At 52.2% G+C, this 17,931-nt stretch overlaps 2 protein-coding genes and 1 long non-coding RNA gene across 3 annotated transcripts; 1 reads left to right on the plus strand and 2 right to left on the minus strand.

Moving 5' to 3' along the window:
• Nucleotides 1-693: 693 nt before the first annotated feature.
• On the plus strand, nt 694-9,267 carry LOC311320330 (growth hormone-regulated TBC protein 1-A-like; the record flags this gene model as incomplete). The annotated part of the gene is made up of 9 exons (XM_084452061.1): nt 694-746; nt 1,351-1,359; nt 1,510-1,655; nt 1,899-2,057; nt 5,458-5,582; nt 6,051-6,147; nt 7,085-7,257; nt 8,615-8,800; nt 9,175-9,267. The coding sequence occupies 9 exons, from the start codon at nt 694-696 to the stop codon at nt 9,265-9,267; spliced, it is 1,041 nt and encodes a 346-aa protein (XP_084308187.1).
• A 391-nt stretch (nt 9,268-9,658) lies between these two features.
• LOC311320567 lies at nt 9,659-10,543 on the minus strand. The gene is made up of 2 exons (XR_014630848.1): nt 10,503-10,543; nt 9,659-10,320 (listed from the first exon to the last, which is right to left on the minus strand). It is a non-coding gene; the product is annotated as an uncharacterized lncRNA (long non-coding RNA).
• A 488-nt stretch (nt 10,544-11,031) lies between these two features.
• Nucleotides 11,032-17,658, minus strand: LOC311320565 (lysosome-associated membrane glycoprotein 1-like). The gene is made up of 6 exons (XM_084452347.1): nt 17,347-17,658; nt 16,297-16,493; nt 13,749-13,877; nt 13,034-13,100; nt 12,579-12,746; nt 11,032-12,250 (listed from the first exon to the last, which is right to left on the minus strand). The coding sequence occupies exons 1-6, from the start codon at nt 17,405-17,407 to the stop codon at nt 12,111-12,113; spliced, it is 762 nt and encodes a 253-aa protein (XP_084308473.1). The 5' UTR covers nt 17,408-17,658; the 3' UTR covers nt 11,032-12,110.
• Between the last annotated feature and the right edge of the window lie 273 nt (nt 17,659-17,931).

The raw sequence follows: 17,931 nt of genomic DNA on the forward strand, positions 1-17,931 counted from the left end.
GTCCTAGCAGTCTCTCTCTGTCCTCTCTCTGTCCTAGCAGTCTCTCTCTGTCCTCTCTCTGTCCTAGCAGTCTCTCTCTGTCCTCTTCTCAGTGTGGTAATTAATCTCTTCCCCTCTCATGGATCCATCACTGAATCAGTCCAATTAGCCACTGGCTTTCAAATAGCATACGGCTCATTCTTTGTTCCAAAAAGCCTTGAATGTGGGCTGGGTCCAGGTTGGGTCCAGGCAGGGTCCAGGCTGGGTCGCTGTAGATGCTAGAGATGCCTCAGCCCCGCCCACTGAGCCCTTCAGCGAGGAGAGGAGAGCCGCGCGTCATCGGACCAGGTAGGCTCCCGATAGGTCACCTGAGGGGACGGGACCAGGTAGGCTACTGATAGGTCACCTGAGGGGACGCACAGGCCACTCAACAACTCTCCCATCTTTCTGAGACTGGATATCCATGCATCCTGATATGCAACTCGTTCAACCTGTTTGTGGGATAATTATAGCGAGCCGGTGAACTTTTGGAGCAGATCCCGGGTTGTCCTTACGATCGTGGCAGCTATGCAGACAGGTTGAAAGATGAGAAAACATCGTTCAATTTGACTCAAACAACAACACTTCGTGGACCTGGGAAATAAGTTCTTGAGCAGCCTAGAGACCTGCCTCACCTGCCTCACCTGCCTCCCCTGCCTCACCTGCTGGCCCGCCATGGCGAGTGAACTGAACGGGAATGTTGCGCCGGATGCGAGTCCAAATGACCGGTAGGATAATAACTATGCAATGAATTCCTTTTTGTTGTCTATCCTGGGCATTCATGAATGGCATGTCTCTGTGTAACAGCTATCTTTATTCATTATGATGACAGCCCAGCTCATAAAGAACCTGTCAGCTGACAACGTCATGTTCTGGTAATGATTACCCAGTAGGAAGATTCATATTCTACCTTGATGCGTCGGTGTCATTTCTAGTAAGGGTGAAAAATATTGCGCATTATCACAGCATAGTGGAACATTCTCTCTCTCTCTCTCTCTCTCTCCCTCTCTCTCTCTCTCTCTCTCTCTCTCTCTCTCTCTCTTAGCTCGGAGTGTTCTGCTGTGTAGTCATTTTGCCTCCAGGTACAGGAGAATGTAATATCACACCACCACCTGTTTACCTGTGTATCTGTCATCCGAGACCTCTGACGTAACCATTAGGTCAGCGCTGCCCACTGGGTATATCCTGGGTCACATGAATCCATATGTGTTTGTGTCAGCCAGAGTGTGTGTGTGGGTTCGGGGGGGGAGTGACAGAGTGTGTGTGTGGGTTCTGGGGGGGGGGGGGGGGGGGTAGACTGTCCCACGGTCCTGAGTGTCCGTGTCTCTGCAGAGTGGACCCGTATGGGTTCAGGGGGGGAGTGACTGAGTGTGTGTGTGGGTTCGGGGGGGATGACTGAGTGTCCGTGTCTCTGCAGAGTGGACCCGTATGGGGGGGGGGGGGGGGGGGGGGTAGACTGTCCCATGGTCCTGAGTGTCCGTGTCTCTGCAGAGTGGACCCGTATGGGTTCCAGCTGTCTGAGGAGTTGGGGTCCTATGAGGAGATGATGGACGAGTATGTAGCCGTCCTCTCAAGAAGATCCACCAAGTGGTCCAGACTCCTGCAGGGGAAAGCTCACGTGGAGAAAAGCACAAGGGGTAAGAACACACACACACGCACACACACACGCACACACACACACACACACACACACACACACAGTCAAAATACTGCTCAACAATAGCCAGGAAAATCACCCCTTAGAGCCAACAATGCACACATATCCATTCAGAGCTCTCTCTCTCTCTCTTTCTCTCTCTCTCTCTCACACACACACACACACACACACACACACACACACGCTGTGCCGTTGTGAGGCCTGTGCCCCCCCCTCTCCGTAGTGAAGCGCTACGTGCGTAAAGGCGTTCCAAGCGAGCACCGCGCCAGGGTGTGGATGGCAGCCAGCGGCGCCCAGGACCAGCTGGACAAGAACCAGGGCTACTACCACTCTCTCCTGGCCCTGGAGCACGACGCCCGCCTGGCCGACACCATACGCACAGGTCAGAACGCTCTCAGCCTGGCCGACACCATACGCACAGGTCAGAACGCTCTCAGCCTGGCCCACACCATACGCACAGGTCAGAACGCTCTCTACTAGTGTGTGTGTGTGTGTGTGTGTGTGTGTCTGTCCCATCTAGCTGAAGGGTGTATCTTTTACACCTATATCCACCATATGCACGGCTCAGACCAGCGTTATCACACACCTAGACCAGCGTTATCACACACCTAGACCAGCGTTATCACACACATAGACCAGCGTTATCACACACCTAGACCAGCGTTATCACACACATAGCTTCTGTATATTCCCATCTAGTCCAGTAAGTACAACTCTATCATCAATGCAGATCTGAGTTAGCGATACTGATGGTTCCCCAACTATGTGTTGTGTTCTAAGTTTTGGAACGGTTGCAACAGCAACAGCTGATGGGGTAACAAGTGTGTGGACACTACCGCTGGTGTTGAGATCATGGACCGCTCTCTGCAGACACAGAGATTCTTCTCTCTGACCGCGGAGAGGCCTGATCTCCACCAATCACTCGTCTGGATCGGCCTTCCTCCAGGAGGTGCTGAACACTAGCAAGACAAAGGAAGTGATTGTGGACTTCAGGAGTGAAGGAGAAAGCCACGCCCCTCTCCCCCGCCCCCATCATCATCAGCGAGGAGGAAGAGGAGAGGGTGAGACACTTCACATTCCTAGGGATGCAGATCTCTGATGAGTGACCTGAGTTGGACACACAACACAGAGGCCATCCTGAAGAAGGCACCACAACGCCTCGACCTTCTGACGTGTCTGTGGAAATGAGGCATGAGAACACAAATACTAGAGAACTTCTACCGCAGCATCATGGAGAGAATCCTGACTGGAGGCATCACAGCCTGGTAGGACAACACCCCCGCCCACCACAGTCACGCCCTCCACACCCCCGCCCACCACAGGCACGCCCTCCAGAGGGGGGTGAAGACAGCGCAGAAGATCATGGGTGTGGAGCTCCCAGCCATCGAGGATCTCTACAACCAACGCTGCCACAGGAAGGACATCTCCTTCACAAAACACACCAACCACCCCTGTTCTCACCATCTCGCCGGAGAGAAGGAAGATGGCTGAGCATCAGGACTGCGAAGGAGAGGTTCTACAACAGCTTCTGTCCTGATGTGGTCCTCAAGCTCAACAGCTGCAGTAGACTGACCCCGGAGACCCCCCTGGTCAGACCCCCCCCCCTGACCCACTACCCCCCCCCCCCCCTCTGCCCGGACCGCCTGGGATGAGGAGCTGACTAGCGCTGATGGGATACTGATGGGATAATTGCTTGTCCTTACAGTAGTAAGGACAAGCAATTACAAGAATTCCAATGTACCTTTACCTGTACTAGTTACACGTGGCAAATAAACTTTCTATTCTATTCTGTTCTATTAGATTCTATTCTATTCACGGTCACAGGCTCATAAGGCTCATGATTCTCTATCACAGGCTGATGTTCCCCCTTTAGCTGATAACTATTGCAAGTTTCTACATGATTCTCTATTTACAAGACAGTCAGCCATATCTGTCAAGTTTGCACATGCTCCTCTCCTTCTCCAGACCTAAACATGCTCCTCTACTCCTCCTACTCCTCCTCCAGACCTGAACATGCTCCTCTACTCCTCCTCCTCCAGACCTAAACATGCTCCTCTACTCCTCCTCCTCCAGACCTGAACATGCTCCTCTACTCCTCCTCTCCTCCTCCAGACCTAAATATGCTCCTCCTCTCCTCCTCCTCCTCCAGACCTACACATGCTCCTCTCCTCCTCCAGACCTACACATGCTCCTCTCCTCCTCCAGACCTAAACATGCTCCTCTACTCCTCCTACTCCTCCTCCAGACCTGAACATGCTCCTCTACTCCTCCTCCTCCAGACCTAAACATGCTCCTCTACTCCTCCTCCTCCAGACCTGAACATGCTCCTCTACTCCTCCTCTCCTCCTCCAGACCTAAATATGCTCCTCCTCTCCTCCTCCTCCTCCAGACCTACACATGCTCCTCTCCTCCTCCAGACCTACACATGCTCCTCTCCTCCTCCAGACCTACACATGCTCCTCTCCTCCTCCAGACCTACACATGCTCCTCTCCTCCTCTAGACCTGAACATGCTCCTCTACTCCTCCTCCTTCTCCAGACCTGAACATGCTCCTCTCCTCCTCCTCCTCCAGACCTGAACATGCTCCTCTCCCCCCCCCCTTCCAGACCTGAACATGCTCCTCTACTCCTCCAGACCTGAACATGCTCCTCTCCTCCTCCTCCTACTCCTCCAGACCTGAACATGCTCCTCTCCTCCTCCTCCTCCAGACCTGAACATGCTCCTCTCCTCCTCCTCCTCCTCCAGACCTGAACATGCTCCTCTACTCCTTCTCCTCCTCCTCCTCCTCCTCCAGACCTGAACATGCTCCTCTCCTCCTCCAGACCTCAACATGCTCCTCTACTCCTCCTCCTCCAGACCTCAACATGCTCCTCTACTCCTCCTCCTCCAGACCTCAACATGCTCCTCTCCTCCTCCTCCTCCAGACCTGAACATGCTCCTCTCCTCCTCCTCCTCCAGACCTGAACATGCTCCTCTCCTCCTCCTCCTCCAGACCTGAACATGCTCCTCTCCTCCTCCTCCTCCAGACCTGAACATGCTCCTCTCCTCCTCCAGACCTCAACATGCTCCTCTACTCCTCCTCCTCCAGACCTCAACATGCTCCTCTCCTCCTCCTCCTCCAGACCTGAACATGCTCCTCTCCTCCTCCTCCTCCAGACCTGAACATGCTCCTCTCCTCCTCCTCCTCCTCCAAACCTGAACATGCTCCTCCCCTCCTCCTCCTCCAGACCTGAACATGCTCCTCTCCTCCTCCTCCTCCAGACCTGAACATGCTCCTCTCCTCCTCCTCCTCCTCCAGACCTGAACATGCTCCTCTACTCCTCCTCCTCCTCCTCCAGACCTAAACATACTCCTCCTCCTCCTCCTCCAGACCTGAACATGCTCCTCTCCTCCTCCTCCAGACCTGAACATGCTCCTCTCCTCCTCCAGACCTCAACATGCTCCTCTCCTCCTCCTCCTCCAGACCTGAACATGCTCCTCTCCTCCTCCTCCCCCAGACCTGAACATGCTCCTCTCCTCCTCCTCCTCCAGACCTGAACATGCTCCTCTCCTCCTCCTCCTCCTCCAGACCTGAACATGCTCCTCTCCTCCTCCTCCTCCAGACCTGAACATGCTCCTCTCCTCCTCCTCCTCCAGACCTGAACATGCTCCTCTCCTCCTCCTCCTCCTCCAGACCTGAACATGCTCCTCTACTCCTCCTCCTCCTCCAGACCTAAACATACTCCTCCTCCTCCTCCTCCAGACCTGAACATGCTCCTCTCCTCCTCCTCCTCCTCCTCCAGACCTTCCCCGGACGTTCCCAGACAACGTTCAGTTCCGTGACTCCTCTGAGCCCAGCCTGCAGAGCGCTCTGAACAACGTGCTGCTGGCCTACGGGCGCCACAACCCGGCCGTGGGGTACTGCCAGGTACGGGAGGGAGGAGGGAGGGAGGGAGGCCAGGTACGGGAGGGAGGAGGGAGGGAGGAGGCCAGGTACGGGAGGGAGGAGGGAGGGAGGAGGAGGGAGGCCAGGTACGAGAGGGAGGGAGGCCAGGTACGGGAGGGAGGGAGGAGGGAGGGAGGAAGGGAGGGACTGCCAGGTACGGAAGGGAGGAAGGAGGGAGGGAGGGGGGAGGCCAGGTACGGGAGGGAGGGAAGGAGGGAGGGACTGCCAGGTACGGTAGGGAGGAGGGAGGCCAGGTACGGAAGGGAGGGAGGGAGGGAGGGAGGCCAGGTACGGAAGGGAGGGAGGGAGGGACTGCCAGGTGAGTGAGTGAGTGAGTGAGTGAGTCTTATGCACACGACACTGTTGTCTTTCATCAGACCTCATCAAACGGATCTTGTAAACGGTGTTCCTCTGGGTAGCCGTATTAATGAGCTCCTCTCTCTCTTTCAGGGCATGAACTTCATCGCAGGGTACCTCATCATCGTCACTAAGGACGAAGAGAAGTCCTTCTGGCTGATGGATGCTTTGCTGGACAGGATCCTCCCTGGTCAGTCTCACACGCTCGGCTGTGTTGGCTCTGGCTCCAGGACAAAGATTCAAGCTAGCGCATGTTTATTTAGAAGCAGATACAGTGCACATAACTAAATAGTTACTGCAATGATAAATTGCTTGTGTTCTGACTTGCGACCTCTCTCTCGTACGGTATATAGAGCGTTCACCCATGAATTTTCATAACTTTTCCATATTATTTTACCACATTTCCCTCCCTTCAATTAAAGCTACATTCATTGATTTTATTTTACCACTAGATGGCAGTAAGGGACTCGCGCAAACGTAAACATTCTGGTAAAGGCGATATAACATTTTTATGTAGATGAGTCATAAAAATATGTATATATATTAGTATTTCAACTCCATAAAGATAAAGTATGGGACCAGTGCTGTAATTCTCTTGGCTCACGAGCCTTGTTAGGAGGCCGATGTCGAACCTCAGAGATAAACACATTCATTTCAGACTCAACATTTTTAATCAAACGTCCAGAAAACTGAGGTCATCGCCTATAACACCCCGGAACATCTGCCCCTAGTGACAGCTGAAGGTACTGCTCTGAAGGAGGTTGAGGACTTCAAATATCTGGGCTCTTGGGTCAACTCAACCGAGCAGGACCTCAGAGTGAGGAAGGTTAGGGTAAGGGTTAGGGTTAAGGGTTCACGTGGAGAGCTCTAAACGGCATGAGGACATTTAACACAAAATGCAGGAAAAATTAAACATAGGAATAAAAGTTCCAGTGCAGTATGAATGAATAATTATTTGATTTAATAAAAAGCAGCGGCAAAAAGAAAAGTCTTCAGTCTTGATTTAAAAGAACTGAGAGCTGCAGCAGACACACACACACACACACACACACACACACACACACACACACACACACACTCTCTCTCTCCCAGTTTGAAGTGACCAGAGCAGCGTGTTGTGTTTGCAGACTACTACGGCCCGGCCATGCTGGGTCTGAAGACGGACCAGGAGGTTCTGGCAGAGCTGGTGAGGACCAAGGTCCCGGGCGTGGGTCAGAACCTGGGCCAGTACCCGGGCGTCTGGACCCTGCTCTGCTCCCGCTGGTTCATCTGCCTCTTCATCGACGTCCTGCCTGTGGAGGTTCGAGGTTTATCTGTGGGGGTAACAGGTTTATCTGGGGGGGTAACAGGTTTATCTGGGGGGGGTAACAGGTTTATCTGAGGGGGTAACAGGTTTATCTGTGGAGGTAACAGGTTTATCTGAGGGGGTAACAGGTTTATCTGTGGGGGTAACAGGTCTATCTGTGGAGGTAACAGGTTTATCTGTGGGGGTAACAGGTTTATCTGTGGGGGTAACAGGTTTATCTGTGGGGGTAACAGGTTTATCTGTGGGGGTAACAGGTTTATCTGTGGGGGTAACAGGTTTATCTGAGGGGGTAACAGGTTTATCTGTGGAGGTAACAGGTTTATCTGAGGGGGTAACAGGTTTATCTGGGGGGGTAACAGGTTTATCTGTGGGGGTAACAGGTTTATCTGAGGGGGTAACAGGTTTATCTGTGGGGGTAAAAGGTTTATCTGTGGGGGTAACAGGTCTATCTGTGGGGGTAACAGGTTTATCTGAGGGGGTAACAGGTTTATCTGAGGGGGTAACAGGTTTATCTGTGGGGGTAACAGGTCTATCTGTGGGGGTAACAGGTTTATCTGAGGGGGTAACAGGTTTATCTGTGGGGGTAACAGGTCTATCTGTGGGGGTAACAGGTTTATCTGTGGGGGTAACAGGTTTATCTGTGGAGGTAACAGGTTTATCTGAGGGGGTAACAGGTTTATCTGTGGGGGTAACAGGTTTATCTGAGGGGGTAACAGGTTTATCTGAGGGGGTAACAGGTTTATCTGAGGGGGTAACAGGTTTATCTGTGGGGGTAACAGGTTTATCTGAGGGGGTAACAGGTTTATCTGTAGAGGTAACAGGTTTATCTGTGGGGGTAACAGGTTTATCTGTGGGGGTAACAGGTTTATCTGAGGGGGTAACAGGTTTATCTGTGGGGGTAACAGGTTTATCTGAGGGGGTAACAGGTTTATCTGTGGGGGTAACAGGTTTATCTGTGGGGGTAACAGGTTTTTTATGAGGTGTTATTCTGTAGCTCAGTTGGTAGAGCGGGTCGTTCAATGATCGAAGGGTCAGTGGTTCGAATCCCAGCTCTGACTGTCCACATGTCGAAGTGTCCTTGAGCAAGACACCTAACCCCAAAATGCTCCCAATGAGCAGCTTAGCACCTTGCATGGCAGCTACCGCCATTGGTGTGTGAATGTGTGTGTGAATGGGTGAATGAGAGGCCATTGTAAAGCGCTTTGAGTGCCGCCAAGGTGGAAAAGCGCTATATAAGTGCCGTTATATATATAAATATAAATTTTATATAAACTTACCATTTACCATTCTATAGAGGGCCCTGTCTTATCGGCCAAACCTTTGATTGATTGATGGGTTCTGGTTTCCCCAGACTGTTCTGCGGATCTGGGACTGTCTGTTCTACGAGGGTTCTAAGATCCTGTTCCGCGTGGCGCTGACCCTGATCCAGCAGCACCGGGACCAGATCCAGGCGGCGCGCTCTCTGACGGACGTGTGTCAGCGCTTCAAAGACCTGACCCAGGGGGACTTTACACGCTGCTGCCACGCCTTCATGCAGGTCAACGAGGGCGAGGACGCTGCTAGAACACACACACACACACACACACATGAACTCACTCACTCACACACACACACACACACACACACACATGAACTCACTCACACTCTCTCACACTCTCTCTCTCACACGCTCTCTCTCACACGCTCTCTCTCTCTCTCTCTCACACTCTCTCTCACTCTCTCTCACACTCTCTCTCTCTCTCACACGCTCACACTCTCTCTCTCTCTCTCTCACACGCTCTCTCTCTCTCACACTCTCTCTCACACTCTCTCTCTCTCTCTCACTCTCTCTCACACTCTCTCTCTCTCTCTCACTCGTTCTATCTGCTCCCTCATGTTTACTCTTCCTCCTCCCGTTCTTCACGTTTACAGAAAATCTTCACAGAACCAGGACGTCTCACCATGGCAACCATCACTAAACTGCGGCAGACCTGCAGAGAGCGGATTGTGACTGAGGAGACCTGACCCCTCACCCCCCGACCCCGGACCAGCTCACCCGGTGGAGGCCTGGGGATGGAGGACTGGTCTCCCCAGGAACACACAGGGACAGAAGGAGCTTCACAGACGTCACATTTTCATGTTCTCTCCGTAACCAACGGCAGCGCGGCCGGTGACCAGCCTTCTCAAGCCAACGTGACAAATATCTGATGCTTCCTTTTTCCTCAGTGATGTCATTTCCTCTCCGATGTGAACGATTCTGAAGTTTTTCATCTGATAAAATATGTCAAGTGCTCTCACTGGTCTCTCACTGTGACCTAGGCTGCTCTCTCACTGGTCTCTCACTGTGACCTGAGCGGTTCTCTCCCTGTGACCTGGGCGGCTCTGACAAATGACAGAAGAAGAAAAAAAAACAGGACATCATCTTTTCCACTTTATTGACCTTAGCATTTAGAAAATTAAAACATTCCATTAAAACCGTATTAATTGTTATCTATGGATATGAACACATAGGAGGGGCAGAAATACATTCACATCCTCTTTTTCTATACTTCCCCTTTCCACTCCAAACAAAGTGCCCTCAAACGCCCGGGCTAATCTACCACTAAACATCCACCTGGCTACACACTCATTGCTGAGAGAGAGGGGGTGTGTGTGTGTGTGTGTGTGTGTGTGTGTGTACGTACACGATCCATTAACATTGGCACACATCCCATCCACGTCACTGAGGGAAGGCAGGCACAGACGACCTTTGACCCTGGAGGAGCAGGGCTTTTTTGGGAGGCAGAGCAGGTTGGTCTAAAAGGAATTATTCATTATTCATAATACATTTATACAGCCAACAGCACCCGCTAATAACTCACCATGCTAATAAAAACACTATCAGTTCGTCTCGGTCACTGAGGGAAAACAGAGTCCCCAGACGGACCCTCTCACCCAGCAGCAGATTACAGTAGTGAGGTTAGGTTGTAGAAATCACATGGTGAACGCACAGTCACAACAATGTTGAGCAAGAGGAGACCAACACACCAGTGTAGGGTGTACAGACTGACGTTCTGGTGTAGTGTGTAGACTGATGTTCTGGTGTAGTGTGTAGACTGATGTTCTGGTGTAGTGTGTAGACTGATGTTCTGGTGTAGTGTGTAGACTGATGTTCTGGTGTAGTGTGTAGACTGATGTTCTGGTGTAGTGTGTAGACTGATGTTCTGGTGTAGTGTGTAGTGTACAGACTGACGTTCTGGTGTAGTGTGTAGTGTGTAGACTGATGTTCTGGTGTAGTGTGTAGTGTGTAGACTGATGTTCTGGTGTAGTGTGTAGTGTGTAGACTGATGTTCTGGTGTAGTGTGTAGACTGATGTTCTGGTGTAGTGTGTAGTGTGTAGACTGATGTTCTGGTGTAGTGTGTAGTGTGTAGACTGATGTTCTGGTGTAGTGTGTAGACTGATGTTCTGGTGTAGTGTGTAGACTGATGTTCTGGTGTAGTGTGTAGACTGATGTTCTGGTGTAGTGTGTAGTGTGTAGACTGATGTTCTGGTGTAGTGTGTAGACTGATGTTCTGGTGTAGTGTGTAGACTGATGTTCTGGTGTAGTGTGTAGTGTGTAGACTGATGTTCTGGTGTAGTGTGTAGTGTGTAGACTGATGTTCTGGTGTAGTGTGTAGTGTGTAGACTGATGTTCTGGTGTAGTGTGTAGACTGATGTTCTGGTGTAGTGTGTAGTGTGTAGACTGATGTTCTGGTGTAGTGTGTAGTGTGTAGACTGATGTTCTGGTGTAGTGTGTAGTGTGTAGACTGATGTTCTGGTGTAGTGTGTAGACTGACATTCTGGTGTAGTGTGTAGTGTGTAGACTGATGTTCTGGTGTAGTGTGTAGTGTGTAGACTGATGTTCTGGTGTAGTGTGTAGACTGATGTTCTGCTCTGTCAGTTCATTAATACTTACAAGTAGAAAGCTGACTAGCTGTACCTGGGTCTCATATGTACCTGGTCAATCCATAGGATGGCATAAAACCACCTTCTGTTGGATATTAGTGTAACACTCCCTCCCTCTAATATAAATGAGTTAAATAATTTCTCTTCATATCGCCAAAGTATTTTGGGACCTTTTCCAAGATCTCCCCCTTATTCTGTAGCGAGTGTCCATCTGGAGGTCAACTCTGGAGGTCAACTCTGGAGGTCAACTCTGGAGGTCAACTCTGGAGGTCAACTCTGGAGGTCAACTCTGGGCCCATATTTGCTCTGAGAGTCGGCGTGCTGACCTAGGATGAGGTCCCTGTCCATATAGTCTTATTCAGAAGGCACAACTGATCCTAGATCTGCACTCCTACTCTGAGATGCATGGCAATAGTGTTTATCCCCCAGGGTGAGGAGCTAGCAGCAGCCAGAGACGGTCATAGTATTCCCTTTACCCTGGAGCAGCAGCAGCTCCTAGACCATGTGAACGACAGCATGGCCGCCAAAACAAAACAACTAAAACAAGAAAAACCAGTAACGGCAGCAGCGACCCTCAGAATCCCTTCATCAAAAACCCAAAGAGGAGCATCATTATAAGATCCTAGACTAGTCTACACACAGCAGCGCTGGTTACCATGGTCACTCCAGCCCCCCTGGCCCCGCCCACTGACCGGAGCCAATCAGGAACATGTCATTAAATATGGAACAACTCCGCCCACTTCCCATTTTATACAAAAGAGCAGTTCAGTCCTGAAAGCGCATTGACCACAAAACAAAATGGCGTGTGTGAGGGGGTGACTCGGGTTTGACTTGGAGCTTCAGTGAGGATCAACCAATCAATCTTAGCGAGAGATGGCAGTTAGTAACGGGGGAGGGGTTGCGCTCTCTGCCTCAGGTGGGCATCATGTGACAGGAAGTGACCTCAGATGGTCTGGTAGCCGGCGTGGCTCCTCTTCCTGCCGATGAGGTAGGCCACCAGGACGATGAGGACCAGGCCGGCCAGCGCCGCGCCCACGATGATGGGGATGAGCATGTCGTCCTCGTCCAGCTGGCACTCCTCCGCTGGGGGGGGGGGGGGGGGAGGGAGGAGAACGTTCTCATGGGTTCTACTACATGGTTATAATAATATATATTATTAATATCACATCCTCTCTATAATCAATAATACAGCCGTGTATGTGTAATGTGCCGCTGTGTAAACACATTCCATGAAGGCGTCTACCTAGGGGCGCCCTGGTAGCTCAACAGGCTGGGCCACGCCCTTTTCTGCATCTCTCTCTCTCTCTCTCTCTCTCTCTCACACACACACACACACACACACACACACACACACACACACACACACACACACACGGTCCTATCATCATGTTGAATAGAGCCAGAAGGTCACCTGCTCCGAACTGCTCCCCCGTGAGGCCGAAGGGCTGCACCTGCAGCTGGAAGGTGTTGAGGGAGAAGTCCGGGACCACCGCCAGCGTCTGCTCCTCATGGCACATGTAGGACCGGCCCAGACTGGCCCGCAGGTAGTCCAGACTACCGTTACTGACCGAGAAGGGCTCTGGAGGGAGGGAGGGAGGGAGGGAGGGAGGGAGGGAGGGGGGAGAGGGAGAGAGAGAGAAAGAGAGGGAGGGAGAGAGAGAGAGGAGAGAGAGAGAGAGAGGAGAGAGAGAGAGGGGAGAGAGAGAGAGAGAGAGAGAGAGAGAGAGAGGGGAGAGAGAGAGAGAGAGAGAGAGAGAGGGGAGAGAGAGAGAGAGAGAGAGGACGGGTTACTGGAGAGGAAACGGGGAGGTGTAGGAGTTCATAGCAGAGTTTGAATGTGTGATCCCAGGATGAGGCTTCACTCACCAGTCATGTCTCTCCAGACCGCTGACAGGGTGACTCCACTCAGGTGGTACGTGCTGGACGTGGCGTTCTGCAAACACACACGCACGCGTTTAGACCGGCGTACTGCTCAGGTTCCAGACCGGCGTACTGCTCAGGTTCTAGACCGGCCTACTGCTCAGGTTCTAGACCGGCGTACTGCTCAGGTTCTAGACCGGCGTACTGCTCAGGTTCTAGACCGGCCTACTGCTCAGGTTCTAGACCGGCGTACTGCTCAGGTTCTAGACCTGCGTACTGCTCAGGTTCTAGACCGGCGTACTGCTCAGGTTCTAGACCGGCGTACTGCTCAGGTTCTAGACCGGTGTACTGCTCAGGTTCTAGACCGGCGTACTGCTCAGGCAGCGAGTACAAGATAACAAGGGGTCGCTGGCACCTGTTCCTTCTCCGTTTATGAGACGCCCTCTAGTGGAACTCAGGGGTAAGTGCAGAATGACTGGCACCTCTAGTGGAACTCAGGGGTAAGTGCAGAATGACACACAGAGAAAGACGGACAGAGGCAGGGTGGATGAGAGACCAGGGAGAGACCGTGTGAGTGAGAGTGTGTGTGTGTGTGTGTGTGTGTGTGTGTGTGTGTGTGTGTGTGTGTGTATGATTGAGTAATGGACAGACAGAGAGAGAGAAGGGAAGAGCGAGAGAGAGACTCACCAGAGAGAAGAGGAAGAGCGAGAGAGAGACTCACCAGAGAGAAGAGGAAGGTGAGGTTGGTCTTCTCCTCATCTGCAGACAGTATCAGAGTGGCGCTGTCTGCGTCACACGACCCAGAGTTCTTGGTTAAATTGGGCTGCAGGTTCATCACATCCAGCACGGTCTGCAAGCAAACACAATGTTCATTAAAGTCTATTAGCGTTTGTATTTCTGTCTAATAATGTTAATGGTGTATTTGTGAGTTTGTGTCTAAGACCTTTTTAATTAGCCGGGCGTCGCCGGCCTGATCTCACAAGCTCACATTCACTCTGCAGATCAGTCTGTTCTAACAGAATCCGCCTGCACAGAAATGTTTGTCCCAATCAGAACCGTTTATCTAACAGCCCTCTCCTACCTCCAGGCCATGGTCAAACCCCCCTCCCCCTCCTACCTCCAGGCCATGGTCAAACCCTCCTCCCCCTCCTACCTCCAGGCCATGGTCAAACCCTACCCCCCCTCCTACCTCCAGGCCATGGTCAAACCCTACCCCCCCTCCTACCTCCAGACCATGGTCAAACCCTACCCCCCCTCCTCCCTCCAGGACATGGTCAAACCCTACCCCCCCTCCTCCCTCCAGACCATGGTCAAACCCTACCCCCCCTCCTACCTCCAGGACATGGTCAAACCCTACCCCCCCTCCTCCCTCCAGGACATGGTCAAACCCTACCCCCCCTCCTCCCTCCAGACCATGGTCAAACCCCCCTCCCCCTCCTACCTCCAGGCCATGGTCAAACCCTACACCCCCTCCTACCTCCAGACCATGGTCACACCCTACCCCCCCTCCTACCTCCAGGCCATGGTCAAACCCTACCCCCCCTCCTACCTCCAGGCCATGGTCAAACCCTACCCCCCCTCCTACCTCCAGGCCATGGTCAAACCCTACCCCCCCTCCTACCTCCAGACCATGGTCAAACCCTACCCCCCCCCCCTCCTCCCTCCAGGACATGGTCAAACCCTACCCCCCCTCCTCCCTCCAGACCATGGTCAAACCCTACCCCCCCTCCTACCTCCAGGCCATGGTCAAACCCTACCCCCCCTCCTACCTCCAGGCCCTGGTCAAACCCTACCCCCCCTCCTACCTCCAGGCCATGGTCAAACCCTACCCCCCCCTCCTACCTCCAGGCCCTGGTCAAACCCTACCCCCCCTCACCACCGCTACGCTCTGCTACCTTGGGGCGACCGGTTACCCCGTCACTCCGAGGCCCCTGCAGTCGATGGACACCAGCCAGGCCAGGTAGACCAGCAGATCCTCTCTCCACCCTGGAGGAGAACGGCGTGGCGTCTGCTCGCTCCCTGTTTGCTTGCTACACCAACTGAGACTTGGCGTGAGATTTGGTCTCAGTCTCCGCTCACGTCCAAACTGAACGTGAACTTGGCGTGGAAATGAGTTACGCCCGGTTTCCTGTCCTGCAATGGCTGAGGGACTGGGCTCCGCTGTGTGTGTGTGTGTGTTAGTTTCCTCAGCGTGTTCAGGGAGGCAGAGCTGTGTGTGTGTGTGTTAGTTTCCTCAGCGTGTTCAGGGAGGCAGAGCTGTGTGTGTGTTAGTTTCCTCACCGTGTTCAGGGAGGCAGAGCTGTGTGTGTGTGTGTGTTAGTTTCCTCACCGTGTTCAGGGAGGCAGAGCTGTGTGTGTGTTTGTGTGTTAGTTTCCTCAGCGTGTTCAGGGAGGCAGAGCTGTAGCTGTGTTAGTTTCCTCAGCGTGTTCAGGGAGGCAGAGCTGTGTTTGTGTGTGTTAGTTTCCTCAGCGTGTTCAGGGGGACAGAGCTGTAGCTGTGTGTCTGTGTGTGTGATAGTTTCCTCACCGTGTTCAGGGAGGCAGAGCTGTGTGTGTGTGTGTGTTAGTTTCCTCACCGTGTTCAGGGAGGCAGAGCTGTGTGTGTGTTTGTGTGTTAGTTTCCTCAGCGTGTTCAGGGAGGCAGAGCTGTAGCTGTGTTAGTTTCCTCAGCGTGTTCAGGGAGGCAGAGCTGTGTTTGTGTGTGTTAGTTTCCTCAGCGTGTTCAGGGGGACAGAGCTGTAGCTGTGTGTCTGTGTGTGTGATAGTTTCCTCACCGTGTTCAGGGAGGCAGAGCTGTGTGTGTGTGTGTGTTAGTTTCCTCAGCGTGTTCAGGGAGGCAGAGCTGTGTGTGTGTGTGTTAGTTTCCTCAGCGTGTTCAGGGAGGTGTGTGTGTGTGTTAGTTTCCTCAGCGTGTTCAGGGAGGCAGAGCTGTGTGTTTGTGTTTGTGTGTTAGTTTCCTCACCGTGTTCAGGGAGGCAGAGCTGTAGCTGTGTGTGTGTTAGTTTCCTCAGTGTGTTCAGGGAGGTGTGTGTGTGTGTGTGTGTGTGTTAGTTTCCTCACCGTGTTCAGGGAGGCGGAGCTGTGTGTGTGTGTGTGTTAGTGTGTGTGTGTTTGTGTGTTAGTGTGTGTGTGTGTTAGTTTCCTCACCGTGTTCAGGGAGGTGTGTGTGTGTGTTGATGTGTTAGTTTCCTCAGCGTGTTCAGGGAGGTGTGTGTGTGTGTGTGTGTGTGTGTGTGTGTGTGTGTGTGTGTGTGTGTGTGTTTCCTCACCGTGTTCAGGGAGGCGGAGCTGTAGCTGATGTTTAGCTGGAGACCCATGCGCGCCATCAGACAGGTTCCGTTGCCCTTGGTGACCATGTAGGTTCCGGTCTCCGGCCTGCCCGGGTCAGCTGGGGCGGGGGGCGTGGTCTGGGGGGCGGGGGCAGTAGAGGGGGCATCTGTGGCGAAACTCTGGTGCAACATGGCGGCTGTGAGGACCACGTGAGAAAGGGGAGGGGGGGGGGGGGGTGAGATGCTTTCTGCTCACTGTCTAGTTCCCCTCAGGAGGAAGGACTTTCCTGCCCAGCTGGTGAGGAGATGTTTGGACACAAACCTCCGTCTTAATCCTGACATGATGAGATCAGCCACACACACAGAAACACACGGTCTGGGTCTGACTGATTTACACATTACGCCGATTTGAGTGAATTCCAGATTATAGATGGGGCTTTAAACTGGGATTAGGGCTTTAAACTGGGATTGCCAGTTTAAAGCCAACACAAGACAAGAATTTATGAAAGATAAATGATCAAATGCTGTAGCCCTAAACCCAGGCTACTTAAACTGAGCCAGATGATTCTCATGGCTACAATACTTTGTACCTCTGTAATCCCAGAACTACAGAGGTCATATAAAGAGGCTGTTCCTGCCTGGAGCCTGAATGAAGCTCTGTTCTGAACCCTGTTCTGTTCTGATCACCTGATCTGACCTGATCTGTTCTGATCACCGTGCAGAAGCGTGCTAGGGCAAGGCAAGGCAAGGCAAGTTTATTTATATAGCACATTTCAGCCACAGGGCAATTCAAGGTGCTTTACATGAGACATTAAAAGCATTAAAACAAAAAGCAAGACATTATAGACATTTAAAACAAAAGGCAGGACAAATTAGGGCGGTCACGTGGTGAGCAGTGACACAACAAGCGCACCTGAACTGTGACCTGATTGGTCAGCAGCCCGCAGTCTGAATGATCATGATCAACCTTACAGGTTTACATATCGATCATCCACCATCGTAGCCTACTTGTGTCCCCGGTATCCGAGTTCTGTCTGATCAAATACTCACCTAGAAGCCCGACGAACAGTAGTCCGAGGGACAGGGGCTGTTTGTGGCTCTGCTGGCTCATGTTTCCGTCCGGATGCTTTCAGAGTCACAACAACAGACTGACTCAGCTGCCCTTCAGCACAAAACAAACAACCCTTCAGCACAAAACAAACTAACACACTCGAACGGGTCGAACTACAACGTACAACAGTAACGTTATACTTTCAAACGCCAGAATTCAACAGATGTTGAAAGTATGTGATATCTGAGTCTTGTGAAGAGAAGCTGAATCTATCCAGGTGACCAGCTCTGTTTCCAGCTCTGCTTCTGCCCCCTGACGCACCAGGAAGAGACATGCCTGCGGTCATGTGACCGAGATGACGTCACCAGGGGTGATTTGACATGCGGGTGGAAGGGGGCAGGCGGGCGGGGTGGAGCTGCTTCTTTTTTTTTCTTCTCTTCTTTTAACGATAAAACAGGGGTATTCAAATAGTTCTTCTCATAACTGACAAAGAAAATGTGAAGAAAATGTGTTGTTTATCAGGTATAATGTTATTTAGGTCCTCGGCCCACACAGCTGCCCTCTTTCTTGTTCAGCCCACTGCT

The sequence above is a fragment of the Borostomias antarcticus genome, assembly GCF_949987555.1.
Source record: "Borostomias antarcticus genome assembly, chromosome: 17".
Taxonomy (NCBI): Eukaryota; Metazoa; Chordata; class Actinopteri; order Stomiiformes; family Stomiidae; genus Borostomias; species Borostomias antarcticus.

Coding starts and splice junctions, on each gene's coding strand:
- LOC311320565 (XM_084452347.1), bottom strand. CDS start 17,407: ATGAGCCAGCAGAGCCACAAACAGCCCCTGTCCCTCGGACTACTGTTC. Junction 16,494..17,346: donor ACTGTTCGTCGGGCTTCTAG/GTGAGTATTTGA, acceptor TGGTCCTCACAG/CCGCCATGTTGCACCAGAGT. Junction 13,101..13,748: donor TCACCTTCCTCTTCTCTCTG/GTGAGTCTCTCT, acceptor GTGTGTTTGCAG/AACGCCACGTCCAGCACGTA.